The following is a 21,893-nucleotide window of genomic DNA, read 5'->3' as shown; positions in this document are numbered from 1 at the left end:
TCACAGGGCTAGCTATTTAGACACCCAGCAAGTTTAGCACTCACCAAAGTCAGATTTACTATAAGAAAAATGTTATTACCTTTGCTGTTCTTCGTCAGAATGCACTCCCAGGACTTCTACTTCAATAACAAATGTTAGTTTGGTCCCAAATAATCCTTTGTTATATCCAAATAGCGGCGTTTTGTTCGTGCGTTCAAGACACTATCCGAAATGGTAAATAAAGGTGACGAGCATGGCGCATTTCGTGACAAAAAAATTCTAAATATTCCATAACCGTACTTCGAAGCATGTCAACCGCTGTTTAAAATACATTTTTATGCCATTTTTCTTGTAAAAAAAGCGATAATATTCCGACCGGGAATCTGCGTTTAGTTAAAAAGAGGAAAGAAAATAAAGCACGGGGTCGACTCGTGCACGCGCCTAAGCCCATTGTCCTCTGATCGGCCACTTGCCAAACGCGATAATGTGTTTCAGCCAGAGGCTGCCTCGATATCATTCAGCTTTTTCCCGGGCTCTGAGAGCCTATGGGAGCCGTAGGAAGTGTCACTTTACAGCAAAGATCCTCAGTCTTCAATAAAAAGAGCCAAGATGAACAACAACTTGTCAGACAGGCCACTTCCTGTTCAGAATCTTCTCAGGTTTTTGCCTGCCATATGAGTTCTGTTATACTCAGACACCATTCAAACAGTTTTAGAAACTTTAGGGTGTTTTCTATCCAAAGCCAATAATTATATGCATATTCTAGTTACTGGGCAGGAGTAGTAACCAGATTAAATCGGGTACGTTTTTATCCAGCCGTGTCAATACTGCCCCCTAGCCCTAACAGGTTAAATAATGCAAAAACCAGGTGTTGGAGATAACAGTAGAAGTGCAATATGTGCCATGTAAAAAAGCTAACGTTTAAGTTCCTTACTGAGAACATGAGAACATATGAAAGCTGGTGGTTCCTTTCAACATGAGTCTTCAATATTCCCAGTTAAGAAGTTTTAGGTTGTAGTTATTATAGGACTATTTCTCTCTATACCATTTGTATTTAATTTACCTTTGACTGTTGGATGTTCTTATAGACACTATAGTATTGCCAGCTTAATCTCGGGAGTTGATGGGCTTGAAGTCATAAACAGCGCTGTGCTTCAAGCATTGCTTGAAGAGCTGATGGCAAGTGCAGGAAAGTGCTGTTTGAATGAATGCTTACGAGCCTGCTGCTGCCTACCACCACTCTATGAAAATCAAAGACTTAATTATAATATATAATAAACACACAGAAATACGAGCCTTAGTTTCTGGATTTGACCATATTATTGACCTATTATTTTGAAAACAAAACATTTATTTTATTGAAATACGGAACCGTTCTGTATTTTATCGAACGGGTGTCATCCCTAAGTCTAAATATTGCGGTTGCATTAGACAACCTTCAATGTTATGTCATAATTATGTGAAATTCTGCCAAATTAATTACGGTCTTTGTTAAGAAGATATGGTCTTCACACAGTTCGCAACAAGCCAGGCGGCCCAAACTGCTGCATATACCATGACTCTGCTTGCACAGAACGCTAGAGAAGTGACACAATTTCCCTAGTTAATATTGCCTGCTAACATGAATTTCTTTTAACTAAATATGCAGGTTGAAAAAAATATGGTTGTGTATTGATTTAAGAAAGGCATTGATATTTATGGTTAGGTACACGTTGGTGCAAATGCGCTTGTTAAATCATCACCTGTTTAGCAAAGTAGGCTGTGATTCGATGATAAATTAACAGGCACCGCATTGATTATATGCAACGCAGGACAAGCTAGTTAAACTAGTAATATCATCAACCATGTGTAGTTGACTAGTGATTATGTTAAGATCGTTTTTTTTTATAACAAATGTAATGCTAGCTAGTACCTTACCTTGGCTCCTTGCTGCGCTCGCGTAACAGGTGGTCAGCCTGCCACGCGGTCTGCTCGTGTAGTGCAATGTAATCGGCCATAATCGTCGTCCAAAAATGCCGATTACCGATTTTGTTATGAAAATTTGAAATCGGCCCTAATTAATCGGCCATGCCAATTTAATCGGTCGACCTCTAGTATCCACCCTTTGCCTTGATGACAGTTGCACACTCTTGGCATTCTCTCAACCAGCTTCACCTGGAATGCTTTTCCAACAGTCTTGAAGGAGTTCCCACATATGCTGAGCACTTGTTGGCTGCTTTTCCTTCACTCTGCGGTCCAATTCATTCCAAACCATCTCAATTGGGTTGAGGTCGGGGGATTGTAGAGGCCAGGTCATCTGATGCAGCACTCCATCACTCTCCTTCTTGGTCATATAGCCATTACACAGCCTGGAGGTGTATTTTGGGTCATTGTCCTGTTGAAAAACATGATGGTCCCATCACAAACCAGATGGGATGGTGTATTGCTGCAGAATGCAGTAGTAGCCTTTCTGGTTAAGTGTGCCTTGAATTCTAAATAAATCGCTGACTGTGTCACCAGCATAGCACCATCACACCACCACCTGTATGCTTCATAGTGGGAACCACACATCCGTAGATCATCCGTTCACCTACTCTTCGTAACACAAAGACGCTCCAATTTCAAGTTTGGACTCATCAGGCGAAAGGACAAAATTCCACTGGTCTAATGTCCATTGCTCATGTTTCTTGGCCCAAGCAAGTCTCTTGTTCTTATTGGTGTCCTTTAGTAGTAGTTTCTTTGTAGCAATTTGACATAAGGCCTGATTCTCCTCTGAACAATTGTCTGTTACCTGAACACTGTGAAGCATTTATTTGGGGTGCAATTTCTGAGGCTGGTAACTCCAATGAACTTATCCTCTGCAGCAGAGGTAACTCTGGGTCTTCCTTTCCTGTGGCGGTCCTCATGAGAGCCAGTTTCATCATAGACCTTGACTAGTTTCTTCAAGTGCAGTTACAAAAACGTTAAGTTTTCCGGTTTGACTGACCTTCATGTTATAAAGTAATAATGGACTGTCGTTTCTCTTTACGTATTTGAGCTGTTCTTACCATGATATGGACTTGGTCTTTACCAGATAGCCCTATCTTCTGTATACAAATCAACTTTTATTGGTCACATACACATGGTTAGCAGATGTTAATGCGAGTGTAGCGAAATGCTTGTGCTTCTAGTTATATCTTACAAGTAGTCTAACAATTTCACAACTACCTTATACACACACAAGTGTAAAGGAATGAATAAGAATATCTACATATAAGTATATGGATGAGCGATGGCCGAACAGCATAGGCAAGATGCAGTGATGGTATAGAGTACAGTATATACATATGAGATGAGTAATGTAGGGTATGTAAACATTATATAAAGTGGCATTGTTTAAAGTGACTAGTGATAAATGTATTACATCCAATTTTTAATTATTAAAGTGGCTAGAGATTTGAGTCAGTATATTGGCAGCAGCCACTCAATGTTAGTGATGGGTGTTTAACATTCTCATGGCCTTGTGACAGAAGCTGTTTTTCAGTCTCTCGGTCCCAGCTTTGATGCACCTGTACTGACCTCTCCTACTGGATGATAGCGGGGTGAACAGGCAGTGGCACGGGTGGTGGTTGTCTTTGATCTTTTTGGCCTTCCTGTGACATCGGGTGGTGTAGGTGTCCTGGAGGGCAGGTAGTTTGCCCCCGGTGATGCGTTGTGCCTTCACTACCCTCTGGAGAGCCTTACAGTTCTGGGCGGAGCAGTTGCCGTACCAGGCGGTGATACAGCCCAACAGGATGCTCTCGATTGTGCATCTGTAAAAGTTTGTGTGTTTGGTGACAAGTAGAGGTCGACCGATTAATCGCAATGGCCGACTTCAAGTTTTCATAACAATCGGTAATCGGTATTTTTGGCCACCGATTTGCCTATTTTAAAAAAAAAAAAAAAAAAAAAAAAAAACATTAAAAACCTTTATTTAACTAGGCAAGTCAGTTAAGAGCACATTCTTACTTTCAATGGCGGCCTGGGATCGGTGGGTTAACTGCCTTGTTCAGGGGCAGAATGACAGATTTTTACCTTGTCAGCTTGGGGATGCAACCTTACGTTAACTAGCCCAACGCTCTAACCACCTGCTTTACGTTGCCAAGGTAAGTTGCTAGCTAGCATTAAACTTATCATATAAAAAACAATCAATCATAAACAATAGTTAACTACACATGGTTGATGATATTACTAGTTTATCTAGCCTGTCCTGCTTTGCATATAATCGATGTGGTGCGCATTCGCGAAAAAGGACTGTCTTTGCTCTGACGTGTACCTAACCATAGACATTGATGTTTTTCTTAAAATCAATACACAAGTATATATTTTTAAACCTGCATATTTAGTTAATATTGCCTGCTAACATGAATTTCTTTTAACTAGGGAAAATGTGTCACTTCTCTTGCAAACAGAGTCAGGGTATATGCAGCAGTTTGGGCCGCCTGGCTTGTTGCGAACTGTGAAGACTATTTCTTCCTAACAAAGACAGCAGACTTCACCTAACCCAAACGGGTATGATTTAACAAAAGCGCATTTGCGAAAAAAAGCAATCGTTGCACCACTGTACCTAACCATAAACATCAATGTCTTTCTTAAAATCAATACACAGAAGTATATATTTTTAAACCTGCATATTTAGCTAAAAGAAATCCAGGTTAGCAGGCAATATTAACCAGGTGAAATTGTGTCAGTTCTCTTGCGTTCGTTGCACACAGAATCTGGCTCGTTGTGAACTAATTTGCCAGAATTTTACGGAACTATGAAATAACATTGTAGGTTGTGCGATGTAACAGGAATATTTAGACTTATGGATGCCAACCGTTAGATAAAATACGGAACGGTTCCGTATGTCACTGAAAGAATAATGTTTTCGAGATGATAGTTTCCAGATTTGACCATATTAATGACCTAAGGTTTATTATATTATAGTTAAGTCTATGATTTGATATTTGATAGAGCAGTCTGACTGAGCGGTGGTAGGCAGCAGCAGGCTCGTAATAGTCAAAGATATATGGTTTAGAGCTAGTCGACGCGTCACAATTCCTGTAATAACTTGCGGCTGAACTTGCAAGGGGTTCCTTCGTTATTTTACCGTTCATGTCTTCCATAGAGAATGTCTTGATCTACTTCAAATAAGGTCTGTTTTGTGCTTAAACCGCCTCGGCGTTTTGATACCCGTGTAAATCTCACTAGGTAACGTTTGTCAACATATTTTCAGAAATGCACTCTACAAAAAATAAAAGATCTTCGCTTATATTGTTCAGAGTTATATCCTATGGATATATCCTATGGAATAAATGAAGGAACCGCTTTTCAGATTTTGCTAGAAGGTGTCATGGGAATTGTGACTCGCACTTTGGTAGTGAATTCTTACCTTGCCCATTATAAAAATAGGATTTCCTGCATATAGAAATTACAGTTTTTGTTTTCAGCATTCATCACAGGTAACTTAAACTTTTTATTATTCAAACAGTTGAGAGTATTTGTCTCCTAAGCAGACTCTTCAGTATCATTGTCACTTCAGAGCTGTGTGTGTGTGTGTATATATATATATATATATATATATATATATATACATATACATATACATATACATATACATATAAAAAAAAAAAAAGTAAAATCATAATAATAACAATCGGCCGATTTTAATCGGTATCGGCTTTTTTGGGTCCTCCAATAATCAGTATCGGCGTTGAAAAATCATAATTGGTCGACCTCTAGTGACAAGCCAAATTTCTTCAGCCTCCTGAGGTTGAAGAGGCGCTGTTGCCTCTTCAAGGGTGTAGACTTTCACTAGGCACTGCATACCCATAAGTTAATAATGCTTGTTGAGCTTTATTGAACTTTTTTGTTCACTGTTCACTGTATAGCATCAACACATGGTTAAAACCTATAATTTGTATATAATGGTTGGCCAGTCCTTGCAGCCAAAGCTCCTATAGGTTTATGGTCATTGCTATCTGGGAACCATGGGACATCCCTACCCTAAACCATAACCCTTATCCTAAACTTAAATACAACCAAATCCCTTACCTATCCTCAACCGTTTTAAATGTCAACTTCAATGGGTTAGGGACATCTAAAGGATCCTCAAGAGCATGGACCGTATGTTTATCATCTGAGAGCTGTATCCATGAATATTGGGCAGGGGACACACCATAAGAGACTGGTGTGAGACAGTGTGTGGCCTGATCTTGGAATTAAGAATTATAATTTTCTTTTGACAGCATGACAATAGACTACAGAAAATCGTTAGCTCTAGGAAGGGTCTTGGCGTTTCCAAACATCTTCCATTTAAGAATGATGGAGGCCACTTTGTTCTTAGAGACCTTCAATGCTGCAGAAATGTTTTTGTACCCTTCCCCAGATCTGTGCCTCGACACAATCCTGTCTCTGAGCTCTAGAGACAATTTGTTCGACCTCATGTTTTGCTTTTAGCTCTGACATGCACTGTCAACTGTGGAACCTTATAGACAGGTGTGTTCATCTCCAAATCATGTCCAATCAATTGAATTTACCCCAGGTGGACTCCCAAGTTGTAGAAACATCTCAAGGATGATCAATTGAAACAGGATGCACCTGAGCTCAATTTCGAGTATCATAGCAAAGGGTCTGAATAAGGTATTTTCTCTTTTTATAAATTATGGGGTATTGTTTTTAGATTGAGGGGAAAAAATATTTAATTTTATAAGGCTGTAACGTACAAAGTCAAGGGGTCTGAATGCACTGTACACATGTATAGTACCAGTCAAAAGTTTGGACACCTACTCAAAGGTTTTTCTTTATTTTTACTGTTTTCTACATTGTAGAATAATAGTGAAGACATCAAAACTATGAAATAACACATGGAATCGTGTAGTAACCAAAAAAGTGTTAAACAAATCAATGTATTTTAGATTCTTCAAAGTAGCCACCCTTTGCCTTGATGACAGCTTTGCACACTCTTGGCATTCTCTCAACCAGCTTCACCTGGAATGCTTTTCCAACAGTCTTGAAGGAGTTCCCACATGCTGATCACTGCTTTATTTTTATGACAAACACTTGAATGGACACCTACTCAATCTTTTGACTGGTACCGTACATGTAAGGTATAAACACTGATGCTTCGTACATTATCTGGAAATAATGATGACTTGGCACTGCCCGAATTTATTCGTTCCAGATAATAGACGGAACGGAGACGTTTATCCTGCTTATTCCACGATTGCCAAAGAAAGCAAGCACACATTTACTGTTAATCTCAATTAAAACGTGATTGTTAAAATTTTTGATAAGTTAATTTGTAATTATATTTAATCCACCTGAACTTGGTTGTTAGGTTGCTAGAAAAGTTAAGTTGTTGAGAAGCGGACTTGTTATTCATTGTATTTGTTTGTTTGATTGCTATGTAAGCTGGCAATGTTCTTATCCCTTGCTTGCTCGCTCGCTCGCTTGCTTACTAGCAGTCGCGTCAACTGTGCAGACAGAATAATATTGAAGTAGTTGCATTTGTGTTTTTATAAGCTGCTTTCTAGTGAAATGTATTTGGATGCATCGATGCTACAGCCATACATAGTGCCTGTTGATGGATGACACCCACAGTACATTTCATTGAATTTTAAATAGAAGTTGGAAAATGAATGTATTTTTTTGTTTGCCTTTCATAGTTCGGTTGATAGCTTCTATTACTACAGTACCTACATTAAATATAATATTACTACCTGCATTTAATATTTTTTTAGTAGTCGTGGGGGAGGGGATAGAATTGCGTGAATTTGGGCCATTGCCGGGCTGATTCTCACTTGTGCTACCTTTACAGAGGGAGGGACCTGATCCTAGATCAGCACTCCTCTTCTGAGATGCTTTCTGAATAGTAAAGTAAAAATAAATGTTTTATCTTACCTGCGTGTATGGTCTGATATACCACGGCTCTCAGCCAATCAGCATTCAGGGCTCGAACCACCCAGTTTATAAGTAGCTTTATACACTCTCAGTAAAGCTTCTTGTATATCGCCCAGATCTTTGGGATCTGTCTATTTTCCTCTTCTAAATCTTGTCCGTTTTAACTCCCAGTAAAAAAAAAAGTAGTCTCTGGCCCCGATATCGTTTTTGCAGTTTTTTTTGTCACACAGCTTGCCCTCTCAGCTAGTGAGCTGATTGCAGTTTACTAAGTAGAGAATTTTTATTGCCTTGCTATTTTTTTATAGTTCTCTCTTTCTTACACATCCTCAACTTCCGGTAATGCTGTAGAATAGGATTCAGATCTGTATTTATGAACAGTGTACATTTCATGATGGCCTGTATTTTCTGTTGAAGTAGAGTTTGATCAATGATCACACTTTGCATTTGTACTAGCCTAGACCTAATTGAAATTACACTTGTCCGTTTGCAGTTATCCCCCACTACATTTTGAATCCTGATCTCTCGAACCAGTTCAGTGTGATGGTTTGTGAACAGTTATCACCTGGGCTGCTGTCCATGGTTTCATCTGATCCCAACCCTGTGATTTAAGATCGATTAGGGCTAAACATTTAATTATTCATTGTAAAGAAATATACATTGGCTGATTTTATTAGGTCTTATGTAGTATACCTGCTAAGTATTCGTGTAGTGTAGCCTATTGTGGTTGTTAGGGTCAGTATTACATTTTTTTTTGTTAAACACATTCCTACCCTGTTTTTCTGTGTGTTAGGATGAGGATTTCTCTGGGTTTTGGATGGAATACCAGCCTACACTCTCAGCACGTAATATCTCTAAAAGTAAGTAGGCTAATGAGGAACAGTAATGTGAGATCACCTGTGCTCAGGAATTATCACATTTCCTAGCAGAAATATGCAGTAGCCTTCATCTTTGCAATGTATTGCTTTGGTAGCATACCTGATAATATGCATGATCAAGTTATTGTCTGACATTAGTCTATTCGTATCAAGACATGTTTCCCCCTCTCGTTTCTAGGCAGTCTTTTCCAATCATCATTATTAAAGCCTCCCCTAGCTCCAGAACTTACAGCGAAGCTTAAGAAAAGTGGAGGCAAGGTCTCTGAAGAAGAGGTTGGAGAGGGTCAGGAAGAAAATGCTGTGAAACCCAAAATAGTTGCCAAACTGGCAGCCCAAAAGAAATCCATCAGTTCAGGGTTTAAGTCTACAGGAAAGCAGGCTACTGGGACAAAGGCCTCAAAAAGCAAGGGCAGTGCAAAATCGGATGGCTCTGACTGGAAAAGGGGAAGGAAAGCGGTGGAATCGTCTTCAACAGCCAGAAAGAGGAACAGGCAGGAACAAACAACTAAGGTAGGCAGGGGAGGCTCAGGGTCCAGCACAGCCCGACCCCAAAGCAGCAGAAACAAGCAGGGTAAACTGGTGTGGACCCTGACAGTGGTCAAGGGCAAAGGGAAGACTTCCAAGGTCAAAGAGGCTGGGGAGGTAACAGCAGACAACAGTGAAACAGACAAAGTTAAGCCACAGAGGTCTGGGAAGAGGAGAAAAGGATCTCAGCAAGGGGACAAGGTTGAAGCTCAGTCTAGAAATGGACAGAAGACCACGAATCCCAACACCGCTTCTCAAGGAGTAGCACTGTCTCCTAAACCTGTGAATACGCAGCAGAGGAAGAGGGTGTCCAGGGGAACTGAGGATTCCCCTGAGGTTGGAGCTGAACTGGGTCAGGAGCCAGCAATACCCCTGGAAAGAAAGAAAACACCACCATATAAGCGTAAGTCCATATTTGGCTTCAGGAGGAAGCCCAGTAATGTGCACAAGCTTAGTCCGCCAGTTTCTGTTGTGAAACGCTTCCGTCGTAAGGTTGTCTTCGACACCTACGTGCCAGAGTCGCTTCCAACCCCAGTGAAGCAGGCGGGACAGGAGGCGCAGTGGGAGAGAACCGGGACAGAGGGCAAACCTCTCCTGTCCCCTGGAGAGATCCAGCAAAGAGGCAGCAGTAACATCTCCTTGCCTGTGGTGAGCGCCAGGTCTTCACGTGTCATCAAGGCACCCAAGAGGTTCCTCCATGACGAGATCATATCCTTGCCCAGGGGCTCCCCGAAAAAAAAGTGCCAATACAAGGTGGAGGAGGATGCCATGAGCCTATCCTTTTATGATTCAGACAATGATGACATTGACAACTTGTCTCGAACTCCAGGTCAAAATGAGTTCAAACCTGAAGTTGATGGCTCAACTGGTAAAAAAACACTTAAGACCAGCCTTTCCTCAAGCCCAGGCTCATCCCACCTCGAGGTCTATGAGAGACTCAAGAAGCTGACCCTCAGCCTGGCCCAGAAGAAGAAGAAAGGCCTTAGTGCTGCTGATGGTGAAACCACAGAAGAAGCCCAGGAGTACCTAAGTTTGACCTCGCCGGTGAGGAAGAGGGGGAGGTTCAAGCTGAAGATGGAGGACCTCAACTCTCCTGGGGTTGTGAGGAAACTGGCGGTGCTAGTCAGTAATGCTGCTGCTGCTGCATCTCAAGCTGCTTCATCTGAGACTCTGGAGGAGGCAGCAAATGACACAGAAAATGTCCAAGGTAAGGCCATTTCTGTGCTCAGTTAAATGTATTATTTCCTAAAGATCCATTAAGCAAACATCTATTTTCTTATTCCAGAAAATTATTTGGACTGTGATTTAAAGTAGAATTCTTAGATGTTGTCATGCAAATACAGTACATTCGGAAAGTATTCAGACCCCTTCCTTTTTTCCACATTTTGTTGCGTTACAGCATTATTCAAAAATTGATTAAATAAAAAAAAATCCTCATCAATCTACACAGAATACCCCATAATGACAAAGTGAAAGCAGGTTTTTAGACATTTTAGCAAATTTATAAAATGTAAAAAACAGATACCATACTTACATAAGTATTCAGACAACGCAGGACTGTCTTCGGGACAAGTCTCAATGTCCTTAAGTGGGCCAGCCAGAGCCCAGACTTGATCCCCATCTAACATATCTGGAGAGACCTGAAAATAGCTGTGCAGTGACGCTCCCAATCCAACCTGACAGAGCTTGAGAGGATCTGCAAAGAACGGGAGAAACCCCCCAAATACAGGTGTTCCAAGCTTGTAGCGTCATACCCAAAAAGACTTGAGGTTGCAATCGCTGCCAAAGGTGCTTCAACAAAGTACAAAGTAAAGGGGTCTGATTACTTATGTAAATGGTATATTTCAGTTTTGTAAATGTTTCAAAAAAACTTTGCTTTGTCATTATGAGGTATTGTGTGTAGATTGATGAGAGGGAAAAAACAATTTAACCTCTATGGGCTATGTGGGACGCAAGCGTCCCACCCCTGGTACACCCTATCAACAACAGGTGAAATATCAAGAGCGCCAAATTTGAAAACAATTAAATGTCATAATTCAAATTTCTCAAACATACAACTATCTTACACCCTTTGAAAGATAAACATCTCCTTAATCTAACCACGTTGTCCGATTTCAAAAAGGCTTTACGGAGAAAGCATAAAGTTAGATTATGTTAGGACAGTACATTGAAAATAGCTGTGTGTAATGTTTTGTCAATGCAAAGACACGCGTCACCAAAAGCAGAAAACCAGCTAAAATTATGCACTAACCTTTGACAATCTCCATCAGATGACACTCCTAGGACATTATGTTAGACAATACATGCATTTTTTGTTCTATCAAGTTCATATTTATATCCAAAAACAGCGTTTTACTATGGTGTTGATGTTGAGGAAATCTTTTCCCTCCAATACCGCCAGTCAAATCAGCACAACAAATTAAATAATTACTATTCGAAAACATTGGTAAAATATTATATTGTCATTCAAAGAATTATAGATTTACATCTCTTGAACGCAACCGGATTGCCAGATTTAAAAATAACCTTACTGGGAAATCACACTTTGCAATAATCTGAGCACTGCGCCCAGAAAAATACGCTTTGCGATACAGACTAACCGCCATGTTGGAGAGATCGAAAATACTATGTAAATAATCCATTACCTTTGATTCTCTTCATCAGATGTCACTTCCAGGAATCCCAGGTCCATAACAAATGTAGTTTTGTTCGAAAAAGCTCATAATTTATCTCCAAAAAGCTCCGTGTTGTTAGCACATGATCTATGCCCGCCGGACTTGTCTTCATGAACGAGGGGGAAAAAAATATTTACGTTCGTTCAAACATGTCAAACGTTGTATAGCATAAATCATTAGTGCCTTTTTCAACTAGAACATGAATAATATTCAAGGCGGACGAATGCATTCTCTTTTAAAACGTATTGGAACAAGAGTACCCAACATGAACTCGCGCGCCAGAGTCTAATCGGCCACCACCGTTCCAAGGCTCTTGTTTGTTCAGTTCTCACAGTAGAAGACTCAAACCACTTTCTAAAGACTGGTGACATCTAGTGGAAGCCATAGGAAGTGCTCAAAGATTAATAAGCCCCTGTGTGTTTCAATGGCATAGGCTTAAAGGTAATTCAACACATCAGGTATCCACTTCCTGTCAGAATTTGTCTCAGGGTTTTGACTGCCACATGAGTTCTGTTATACTTACAGACACCATTCAAACAGTTTTAGAAAATTCAGAGTGTTTTCTATCCAAACCTGAACAATAATATGCATATTCTAGCTTCTGAGTTGGTGTAGGAGGCAGTTAAAAATGGGCACATTTTTTTCAAAATTCTCAATACTGCCCCCTAGCCCCAACAGGTTAACCCATTGTAGAATAAGGCTCTAATGTAACGATGTGGAAAAAGTCAAGGGGACTGAATTCTACATATTCATAGGATGGCGCGGTACAGCTTGCAGTGTAGCTTGTTAGAGGGCTCTGGTTAGAAAGTAGTGCACAATATAGGGAATAAGTTGCCATTTGCAGGTTTGATGTCAGCCTTTGCAAATTAGTCAGAGGGACACTTGCCTGATTCTTCTCCCCAGGGGTGGAGGCTGCTGCTGACGGGGATTACGAAGGAGAAAGCCAGGCTGATGATGGGGTGGTGGTGGAACAGGGGGGCACCAGCCATCGGAGCAACCTCACCAGCACCAACAAGAGGATGTTCCATCTGCTGAAGAGGGCCAAGGTCCAACTCATTAAGATCGACCAGCTGAAGAGAGCCAGGCTGCAGCTTGTGAAGATCGACCAAGAAAAACCGATGAAGTCATCACAGGTGAGAATCGGTGACCTTGATTTACCCTGTCTGTGTCACAAATGGCACCCTATTCCTTAAATTGTGCCCTATGGGCTCTGGTCAAAAGTAGTGCACAACTTGGGGGAATAGGGTGTCGTTCCAGATGCAGCCATTGATTCACCCTGAATAAGCAGGGTTGTTGCCATAGGAACTGCAATCTGGGCCCTAACCAATTACATAGTCAATAGGTATTCAATGGAAAACCACTCGCATCAAAAAAAAATCACACTTCCTGGATGGATTTTTGTCCGGTTTTCGCCCTCCATATCAGTTCTGTTATACTGACAGACATTATTTTAACAGTTTTAGAAACTTCAGAGTGTTTTCTATCCAATTCTACCAAGCATATCCTAGCTTCTGGGCCTGAGTAACAGGCAGTTTACTTTGGGCACGTCATTCATCTGAATTTCCAAATACTGCCCCGTGTCACTAAAAAGTGAAGCATCTCCAATCCAAAATTAAATCTAGAATCGGCTTCCTATTTCAGAGCAAAGCATCCTTCACTCATGCTGCCAAACATACCCTCGTAAAACTGACCCTCCTACCGATCCTCGACTTCGGCGATGTCATTTACAGAATAGCCTCCAAGACTCTACTCAACAAATTGGATGCAGTCTATCACAGTGCCATCCGTTTTGTCACCAAAGCCCCATATACTACCCACCACTGCGACCTGTACGCTCTCGTTGGTTGGCCCTCGCTTCATACTCGTCGCCAAACCCGCTGTCTCCAGGTCATCTACAAGTCTCTGCTAGGTGAAGCCTCGCCTTATCTCAGCTCACTGGTCACCATAGCAGCACCCACCCGTAGCACGCGCTCCAGCAGGTATATCTCACTGGTCACCCCCAAAGCCAATTATTCCTTTTGCCACCCTTCCTTCCAGTTATCTGCTGCCAATGACTGGAACGAATTGCAAAAATCACTGAAGCTGGAGACTCATATCTCCCTCACTAGCTTTAAGCACCAGCTGTCAGAGCAGCTTACAGATCACTGCACCTGTACATAGTCCATCCAACTACCTCATCCCCATACTGTATTTATATATTTATCTTGCTCCTTTGCACCCCAGCATCTCTACTTGCACATCATTCATCTTCTGCACATCTACCATTCTAGTGTTTAATTGCTCTATTGTAATTACTTCGCCACCACGGCCTATTTATTGCCTTACCTCCCTTATCCTACCTCATTTGTACACACTGTATATAGACTTTTTCTACTGTATTATTGACTGCATGTTTGTTTTACTCCATGTTTAACTCTGTTGTATGTGTCGCACTGCTTTGCTTTATCTTGGCCAGGTCGCAGTTGCAAATGAGAACTGGTTCTCAACTAGTCTACCTGGTTAAGTAAAGGTGAAATAAAAAAAAATAACCAACACAACACTGCATTCAGGATATAAAGTGAATGTCTTTGCCAAATGTTTTTGCAGTTTAGTGCCTTATTGCAAATAGGATGTATGTTTTAGAAAATGTACTTATTCTCTACATGCTTCCTCCTTTTCATGCTGTCATTTAAGTTAGTATTCTGGAGTACCTACAATGTTGATTCATCCTCTATTTTCTCCTATCACAGACACAACTGTTTTGGTCACCATTGGCCTCATGGTGAAATCCCTGAGCGGTTTCCATTCTGTCCAGCAGCTGAGTTAGGGAAGGACGCCTTTATCTTTGTAGTGACTGGATGTATTGATACACCAGCCAAAGTGTAATTAATAACTTCACCATGCTCAAAGGGATATTCAATGTCAGATTTGTATTTTGTTTTTACCCATCTACCAATAGATGGCCTTGTTTAAAAAAAATATTATTAACCCATCCCTCTTCAGAGGACAAAAGTCGTTTTTTAAACCGTTTTTTTAGTTATAAACTCAGCAAAAAAAAGAAACGTCCTCTCACTGTCAACTGCGTTTATATTTGTATGAACATAACAAGATTCAACAACTGAGATATAAACTGAACAAGTTTCACAGACGTGACTAACAGAAATGGAATAATGTGTCCCTGAACAAAGGGGGGGGGGGGGGGGGGGGGGTCAAAAGTAACAGTCTGTGGCCACCAGCTGCATTAAGTACTGCAGTGCATCTGCTCCTCATGGACTGCACCAGATTTGCCAGTTCTTGCTGTGAGATGTTACCCCATGCTTCCACCAAGGTCCGGGAACTTGCAGGTACATTTGTGGGGGGAATGGCCCTAGCCCTCACCCTCCGATCCAACAGGTCCCAGACGTGGTCATGGCTCTTCGCTGGTCATGGCAGAACACTGACATTCCTGTCTTGCAGGAAATCACGCACAGAACAAGCAGTATGACTTGTTAAGCACATTTTTACTGTTGAACTTGTTTAGGTTTGCCAAAACAAAGGGGTTGAATACTTATTGATTAAAGACATTAAAGCTCCCCCCCCAAAAATGTTGTAAAGATTGGAAAAATAACTCCACTTTGACATTATAGGGTTGTGTGTGTGTGTAGGCAGTGACAAATATAATTTTAATCAATAAAAAATTCAGCCTGTAACAACAAAGTGGAAAAGGTCAAGGGGTGTGAACTTTCTGAAGGCACTGTAGAATCATGAGGAGAGCTGCTGCTACTCTCTGTTTATGGGGGGGAGAAAAAAAACTATGAATTGAAATGTATGCATTCACTACTGTAAGTCGCTCTGGATAAGAGCGTCTGCTAAATGACTAAAATGTAAAAATGTTTATCATATATGCCATGTCACTTTAACTATACGTTCATGTACATACTACCTCAATTGGGCTGACCAACTAGTGCTCCCACACATTGGCTAACCGGGCTATCTGCATTGTGTCCCACCACCCGCCAACCCCTCTTTTACGCTACTGATACTCTCTGTTGATCATATATGCATAGTCACTTTAACCATATCTGCATGTACATACTACCTCAATCAGCCTGACTCACCTTTGTCTGTATGTAGCCTCGTTACTGTATATAGCCTGTCTTTTTACTGTTGTTTTATTTCTTTACCTACCTATTGTTCACCTAATACCTTTTTTTGCACTATTGGTTAGAGCCTGTAAGTAAGCATTTCACTGTAAGGTCTACACCTGTTGTATTCGGTGCACGTGACAAATAAACTTTGATTTAACATATCGTATCAGCACCTAAGTATCGTGAGCTTCCTGGGAATTCCCAGCCTAAGTTATTAGTCTGTTTCATTACTATGACACTGAAAGGTCATAGTTTAATTGTTACACCCTTGTCTCTTTCAGCTCCTGTCTGGATCGGTAAAGCTTGGTCCCAGAGATTTAGGAGGGGGAAGGAGGAGGAGGAGAGGCTCTGCTCAGGTGAGCCTATGTTTCCTGACCCTGGCTGTGTTGTGTTTTTTCTAGCTGCCTGTGACGGTCTCATTCTTTGTCTCTGTTTGATGCTTATGTGTTGTTGTTTATAGTACAGTGTTTTTTAATTGAATCAACATTTTACCAGGTAAGTTGACTGAACACATTCTCATTTACAGCAACGACCTGGGTAATAGTTACAGGGGAGATGAATGAGCCAATTGGACCCACACGACTTAAGTATAATGGCGCCGGTGTGGATGGTTGCAGTTTTATTGGCTCTTAACCAACTGTGCTATTTTGTTCGTTTTTTTTCTCGCTTTGTTTGTAACTTTGTACATAATGTTGCTGCTACGGTCTCTTATGACCGAAAAGAGCTTCTGGACATCAGAACAGCGATTACTCACCTCGAATTGAACAAATCATTTTTCTTTAATGAGTCGGACGGGAAGGATCTATTCCAAACACCCGTACAGCCTCTCATCCCTGTCATTCGCTGGAGAAAGAAACAGAGATCTCGCGGAAAGAGATCAGGGTGCCTTGTGAGGATCAGGCGACGAGTGGCTTATCTGCCTTTGTCATCCGTACTGTTAGCTATCGTTCAATCGCTGGAAAATAAATGGGGCAAACTGAAAGCACGTATATCCTACCAACATCACATTAAAAACGGTGTAATATCTTATGTTTCACCGTGTCGTGTGCTGAACGACGACATTAATAACTTACAGCTGGCGGGTTATACACTGCTGTTCTATCGGCAGGATAGAACAGCAGCCTCTGGTAAGACACGGGGCGGGGGCCTGTGCATATTTATAAACAACAGCTGGTGCACGATATCTAAGGAAGTCTCAAGGTTTTGCTCGCCTGAGGTAGTATCTCATGATAAGCTGTAGACCACACTATCTACAGTTTATCTGGTTTTTTTTGTAGCTGTCTACATGCTACCACAGACCGATGCTGGCACTAAGACTGCACTCAATGAGCTGTATTCCGCCATAAGCAAACAGGAAAACGCACATCCAGAGGCGGCACTCCTAGTGACCGGAGACTTTAATGCAGGGAAACTTAAATCCGTTTTACCTAATTTCTATCAGCATGTTAATGTTAAATGTGCAACCAGAGGGAAAAAAATTCTAGATCACCTGTACCCCACACACAGAGATGTGTACAAAGCTCTCCCTCGCCCTCCATTTGGCAAATCTGACCATAATTCTATCCTCCTGATTCCTGCTTACAAGGAAAAATGAAAGCAGGAAGCACCAGTGACTTGGGTCTATAAAAAAGTGGTCAGATGAAACCGATGCTAAACTACACGACTGTTTTGCTATCACAGACTAGAATATGTTCCGGGATTCTTCCGATTGCATTGAGGAGTACACCACATCAGTCAATGGCTTCATCAATAAGTGCATCGATGATGTTCTCCCCACTGACTGTTCGTACATAACCCAACCAGAAGCCATGGATTACAGGCAACATTCACACTGAGCTAGCTGCTGCTTTCAAGGAGTGGGACTCTAACCCGGAAGCTTATAAGAAATCCTGCTATGTCCTCCGATGAACCATCAAACAGGCAAAGCGTCAATACAGGACTAAGATCGAGTTGTACTACACCGGCTCCAACGCACGTCGGATGTGGCAGGTCTTGCAAACTATTAGACTACAAAGGGAAGCACAACCAAGAGCTGCCCTGTGACACGAGCCTACCAGACGAGCTAAATAACTTATATGCTGGCTTTGAGGCAAGTAACAATGAAACATGCATGAGAGCACACTGTTTCCCGGAAAAGCTGATGATTACGATCTCCGCAGCCGATGTGAGTAAGACCTTTAAACAGGTCAACATTCACAAGGCCGCAGGGCCAGACGGATTACCAGGATGTGTACTCCGAGCATGCGCTGACCAACTGGCACACCGTTCATCTTCATTGACATTTTCAACCTCTCTCTGTCCGAATCTGTAATGCCAACATGTTTCAAGCAGACCACCATAGTCCCTGTGCCCAAGAACACTAAGGTAACCTGCCTAAATGACTATCGACCTGTAGCACTCACGTCTGCCATGCCGTCTGCCATGAAATGCTTTGAAAGGCTGGTCATGGCTTAAATCAACACCATTATCCGAGAAACCCTAGACCTACTCCAATTTGCATACCGCCCCAACAGATCCACAGATGATGCAATCTCTATTGCACTCCACACTGCCCTTTCCCACCTTGACAAAAGGAAGACCTATGTGAGAATGCTATTCATTGCTTACAGCTCAGCCTTCAATACTATTTGTGCCATCAAAGGTCATTACTAATCTAAGGACCCTGAGACTAAACACATCCCTCTGCAACTGGATCCTGGACTTCCTGACGGGCCACCCGCAGGTGGTAAGGGTAGGTAACAACACATCCGCCACGCTAATCCTCAACACTAGGGCCCCTCTGGTGCGTGCTCAGTCCCTTCCTGTACTCCCTGTTCACTCATGACTGCATGGCCTGCCAAGACTCCAACACCATTAAGTTTGCCGATGACACAGCGGTGGTAGGTCTGATCATCGACAACGATGAGCCAGCTTATAGGATGGTGGTCAGAGACCTGACCATGTGGTGCAAGGACAACCTCTCCCTCAACGTGATCAAGACAAAGGAGATGATTGTGGACTACAGGAAAAGGAGGACCGAGCACACCCCTATTCTCATCGACGGGGCTGTAGTGGAATAGGTTTAGAGCTTCATGGTCCTTGTCGTCCACATCACCAACTAACTAACATGGTCCAAGCACACCATGACAGTCATGAAGAGGGCACGACAAAACCTATTCCCTCTCAGGAGACTGAAAAGATTTGGTATGAGTCCTCAGATCCTCAAAAGATTTTACAGTTGCACCATCAAGAGCATCCTGATGGGTTGCGTCACTGCCTGGTATGGCAACTACTCGGCCTTCAACCGCAAGGCACTACAGAGGGTAGTGCGCACGGCCCAGTACATCACCGGTGCTAAGCTTCCTGCCATCCACGACCTCTATACCAGTTGGTGTCAGAGGAAGGCCCTAAAAATGGTCAGACTCCAGCCACCCTAGTCATAGACCGTTCTCTCTGCTACTGCATTGCAAGTGGTACTGGAGCACCAAGTCTAGGTCCAACATGCTTCTAAACAGCTTCTACCCCCAAGCCATAAGACTCCTGAACATCTAATCAAATGGCTACCCAGACTATTTGCATTGCCCCCCCCCCCCCGCCTCTTGAATTAGGCCATTTGTGCTGCGGCTGTGTTTAGGGTGGAATTTCTTTACAATAGTTTAATTATAATTTATGACAATGTTTCTGTTCCCATAGGACCAACTCCCTGGCGGCCCACGCATCAAGCACGTCTGTCGGGCAGCAGCGGTGGCGTTGGGTCAACCCCGTGCCGTGGTGCCTGACGATATCCCCAGGCTTAGCGCTCTGCCCCTCAATGAGCGAGAGGGCATCACCACCTCACCAGCTGTAGAAGGTAACATTTTGTTTATGAAGCACGCTGATAAGAACGGTGGTTACCTCTTATGTTTTCTTGATTTTAGCGTTGTCCATTCAGGTATGTGACGTTAGCGCAGTGACCTACGTTTGCAAAGTCATTTAAGGTCATTTTTGGATCTCGCTCTGTTTTTAGGCATTGCGGATGACCCCTCTGACTGCACGGTCAGGCACAAGATGACAAGACAGAAGCACAAGTACAGCAAGCAGCGGAAGTTCAAGCGGAACTATAACGAGGTTGGTCCTGGGGGCCGTGCCACCCGCTGTGGGACCTGCCAGGGCTGCCTGCATGAGGGTGACTGCAGCACCTGCTTCAACTGCCTGGACAAGCCCAAGTTTGGAGGGCCCAACACCAGACGCCAGTGCTGTGTGTAAGTGACTATACCTAGAATTGTGGCCTCTGCTCTCACTTTTCATCCACTCATGGACACACTCAAGCGCGCACACCGTTTTTAATTTCTATAATCGGCTCTAGTTGTCTTGTGTACAAATTGAACATGGCACCTATTTTTAAATGGTGATGATAAATATGTCCCTGTGCCACCAGGTTAAAACGATGTGTTCGGATTGAGGCAAGGAAAGTAAAGCGCGGCATCAAGCCATTCACAGGTTTGTTGTGTTCTTATGTTTAATACATCTATTTATAATATTTTGCATTTGTAATTTAGCAGACACTCTTATGCAATTATTGCATTCATCTTAAGATAGCTAGGTGAGATCACAATCGTATCAAGTACGTTTCCCCTCAAAGTATTTATCAGCAATGTCAGTGCTGGTAGGAAAATACAAGTGACTTTTTCTTGGGAGTGGGGCATTGGGGGTGCCGTGAGTTATTTAAGATACCATACCTCTTGAAGAGTATCAGATGTTTTCGGAAGATGGGCAGGGACTCCACTGTCCTGACTTTAGGGGGTAGCTTGTTCCACCATTGGGGTGCCAGGACACAGAAGAGCTTTGACTGTGCTGAGCTGGAGTTGCCCTCCCGTAGGGGTGGGAGGGCCAAGAGACCAGAGATGGCGGAACGGAGTGCTCGGGTTGAGAGAGGTTAAGGAGGGGCAGTTCCCCTTGCTGCTCTGTAGGCAAGCACCAGGGTCTTGAAGAGGGTGGAAAATGTACTAATGAATAACGCCGCTTGTTTGTTTTTGCTGTTCCTACCAAAAACATTGACACCGTTAACCGAAAGCCGCACTAGAACACTGGCCTGCCTCATGGCCCAAATATTCAGCCAGTGTTTTTTAGCTTTAACACTGGGCTTCTCTTTGTCGTGCAGTCCTTTCTAGGCGGCGGCGCCAGACGTCAGCTAATGGCCTTCAGTCCAACAATAATGTGTCGGCGTCCTGGGGAGAGGCAGAGGAGATGACGGCCCCTGCAACCCTTGGAGACTGCCTGAGGCCTTCCACCAGGAAGCAGCCGAGGCGGAACGTGACGCCACGCTCCTACAGCAGCCTGCTGAAGTCTGACTCGGACACAGACGGAGAAGGCGTGGTTAATAGTCCTGTAAAGAATCCTGACGCTCCCAGCAGCAAAGGTAATGCCGTACACCGGGATAGGGGCCGTAGTGTATGGATGAAAGTATAGGTCGATGCACATTCGGGCTTCTCCTTTTGAGTTGGACCACAACAAGATCCATTGAACTCCATCCTTGAAATGGTGTTATTTGACAGGTAGAGTTGAAGGATGTAAAGCCATTAGCCAAGCAGATCAGAAGATTAGTGGTGGATGTTGAAGTCCATAGTAATTGAGATTATGGATGACAGTGATTGAGAATAGAAGTGCAGGTCAGAAATTCCAAACAAATGTTTTTTGAGTCGTTTCAAGGTATTGGTTTGAGTGGAGACTTTGTTATTCATTTTTATGCTTTAAAACCCTTTTGACAGATGCTGCACCCTCTGGCCTCCTAGCACCTGAAGATGGCCCAGTGCCCAGTGAATTTGTAAGGCACCGCAGACCTGGGCCACCCAAAGGACTGCTGGGCCGATGCAGAGCCGACAAGGTAATGACTC

The 21,893-nt window shown here is 42.7% G+C and overlaps 1 protein-coding gene across 4 annotated transcripts in view; it reads left to right on the top strand.

Moving 5' to 3' along the window:
* LOC106570121 (histone-lysine N-methyltransferase 2B) overlaps positions 1 to 21,893 on the top strand; it is a 96,671-nt gene that overhangs the window by 12,239 nt on the left and 62,539 nt on the right. For all 4 annotated transcript variants that reach the window (XM_014142152.3, XM_014142151.3, XM_082961067.1 and 1 more), the window contains 9 exons: positions 8,651 to 8,717; positions 8,914 to 10,467; positions 12,839 to 13,068; positions 16,323 to 16,397; positions 19,714 to 19,870; positions 20,027 to 20,261; positions 20,438 to 20,499; positions 21,161 to 21,418; positions 21,768 to 21,883. In XM_014142152.3, the coding sequence (XP_013997627.3) occupies positions 8,651 to 8,717; positions 8,914 to 10,467; positions 12,839 to 13,068; positions 16,323 to 16,397; positions 19,714 to 19,870; positions 20,027 to 20,261; positions 20,438 to 20,499; positions 21,161 to 21,418; positions 21,768 to 21,883 (2,754 nt within the window). The remainder of the gene's footprint in view (positions 1 to 8,650; positions 8,718 to 8,913; positions 10,468 to 12,838; positions 13,069 to 16,322; positions 16,398 to 19,713; positions 19,871 to 20,026; positions 20,262 to 20,437; positions 20,500 to 21,160; positions 21,419 to 21,767; positions 21,884 to 21,893) is intronic.

This window comes from Salmo salar, chromosome 14 (assembly GCF_965601325.2).
Source record: "Salmo salar chromosome 14, fSalSal1, whole genome shotgun sequence".
Classification (NCBI taxonomy): Eukaryota; Metazoa; Chordata; class Actinopteri; order Salmoniformes; family Salmonidae; genus Salmo; species Salmo salar.
This window is presented reverse-complemented; position numbering and strand designations above follow the sequence as displayed.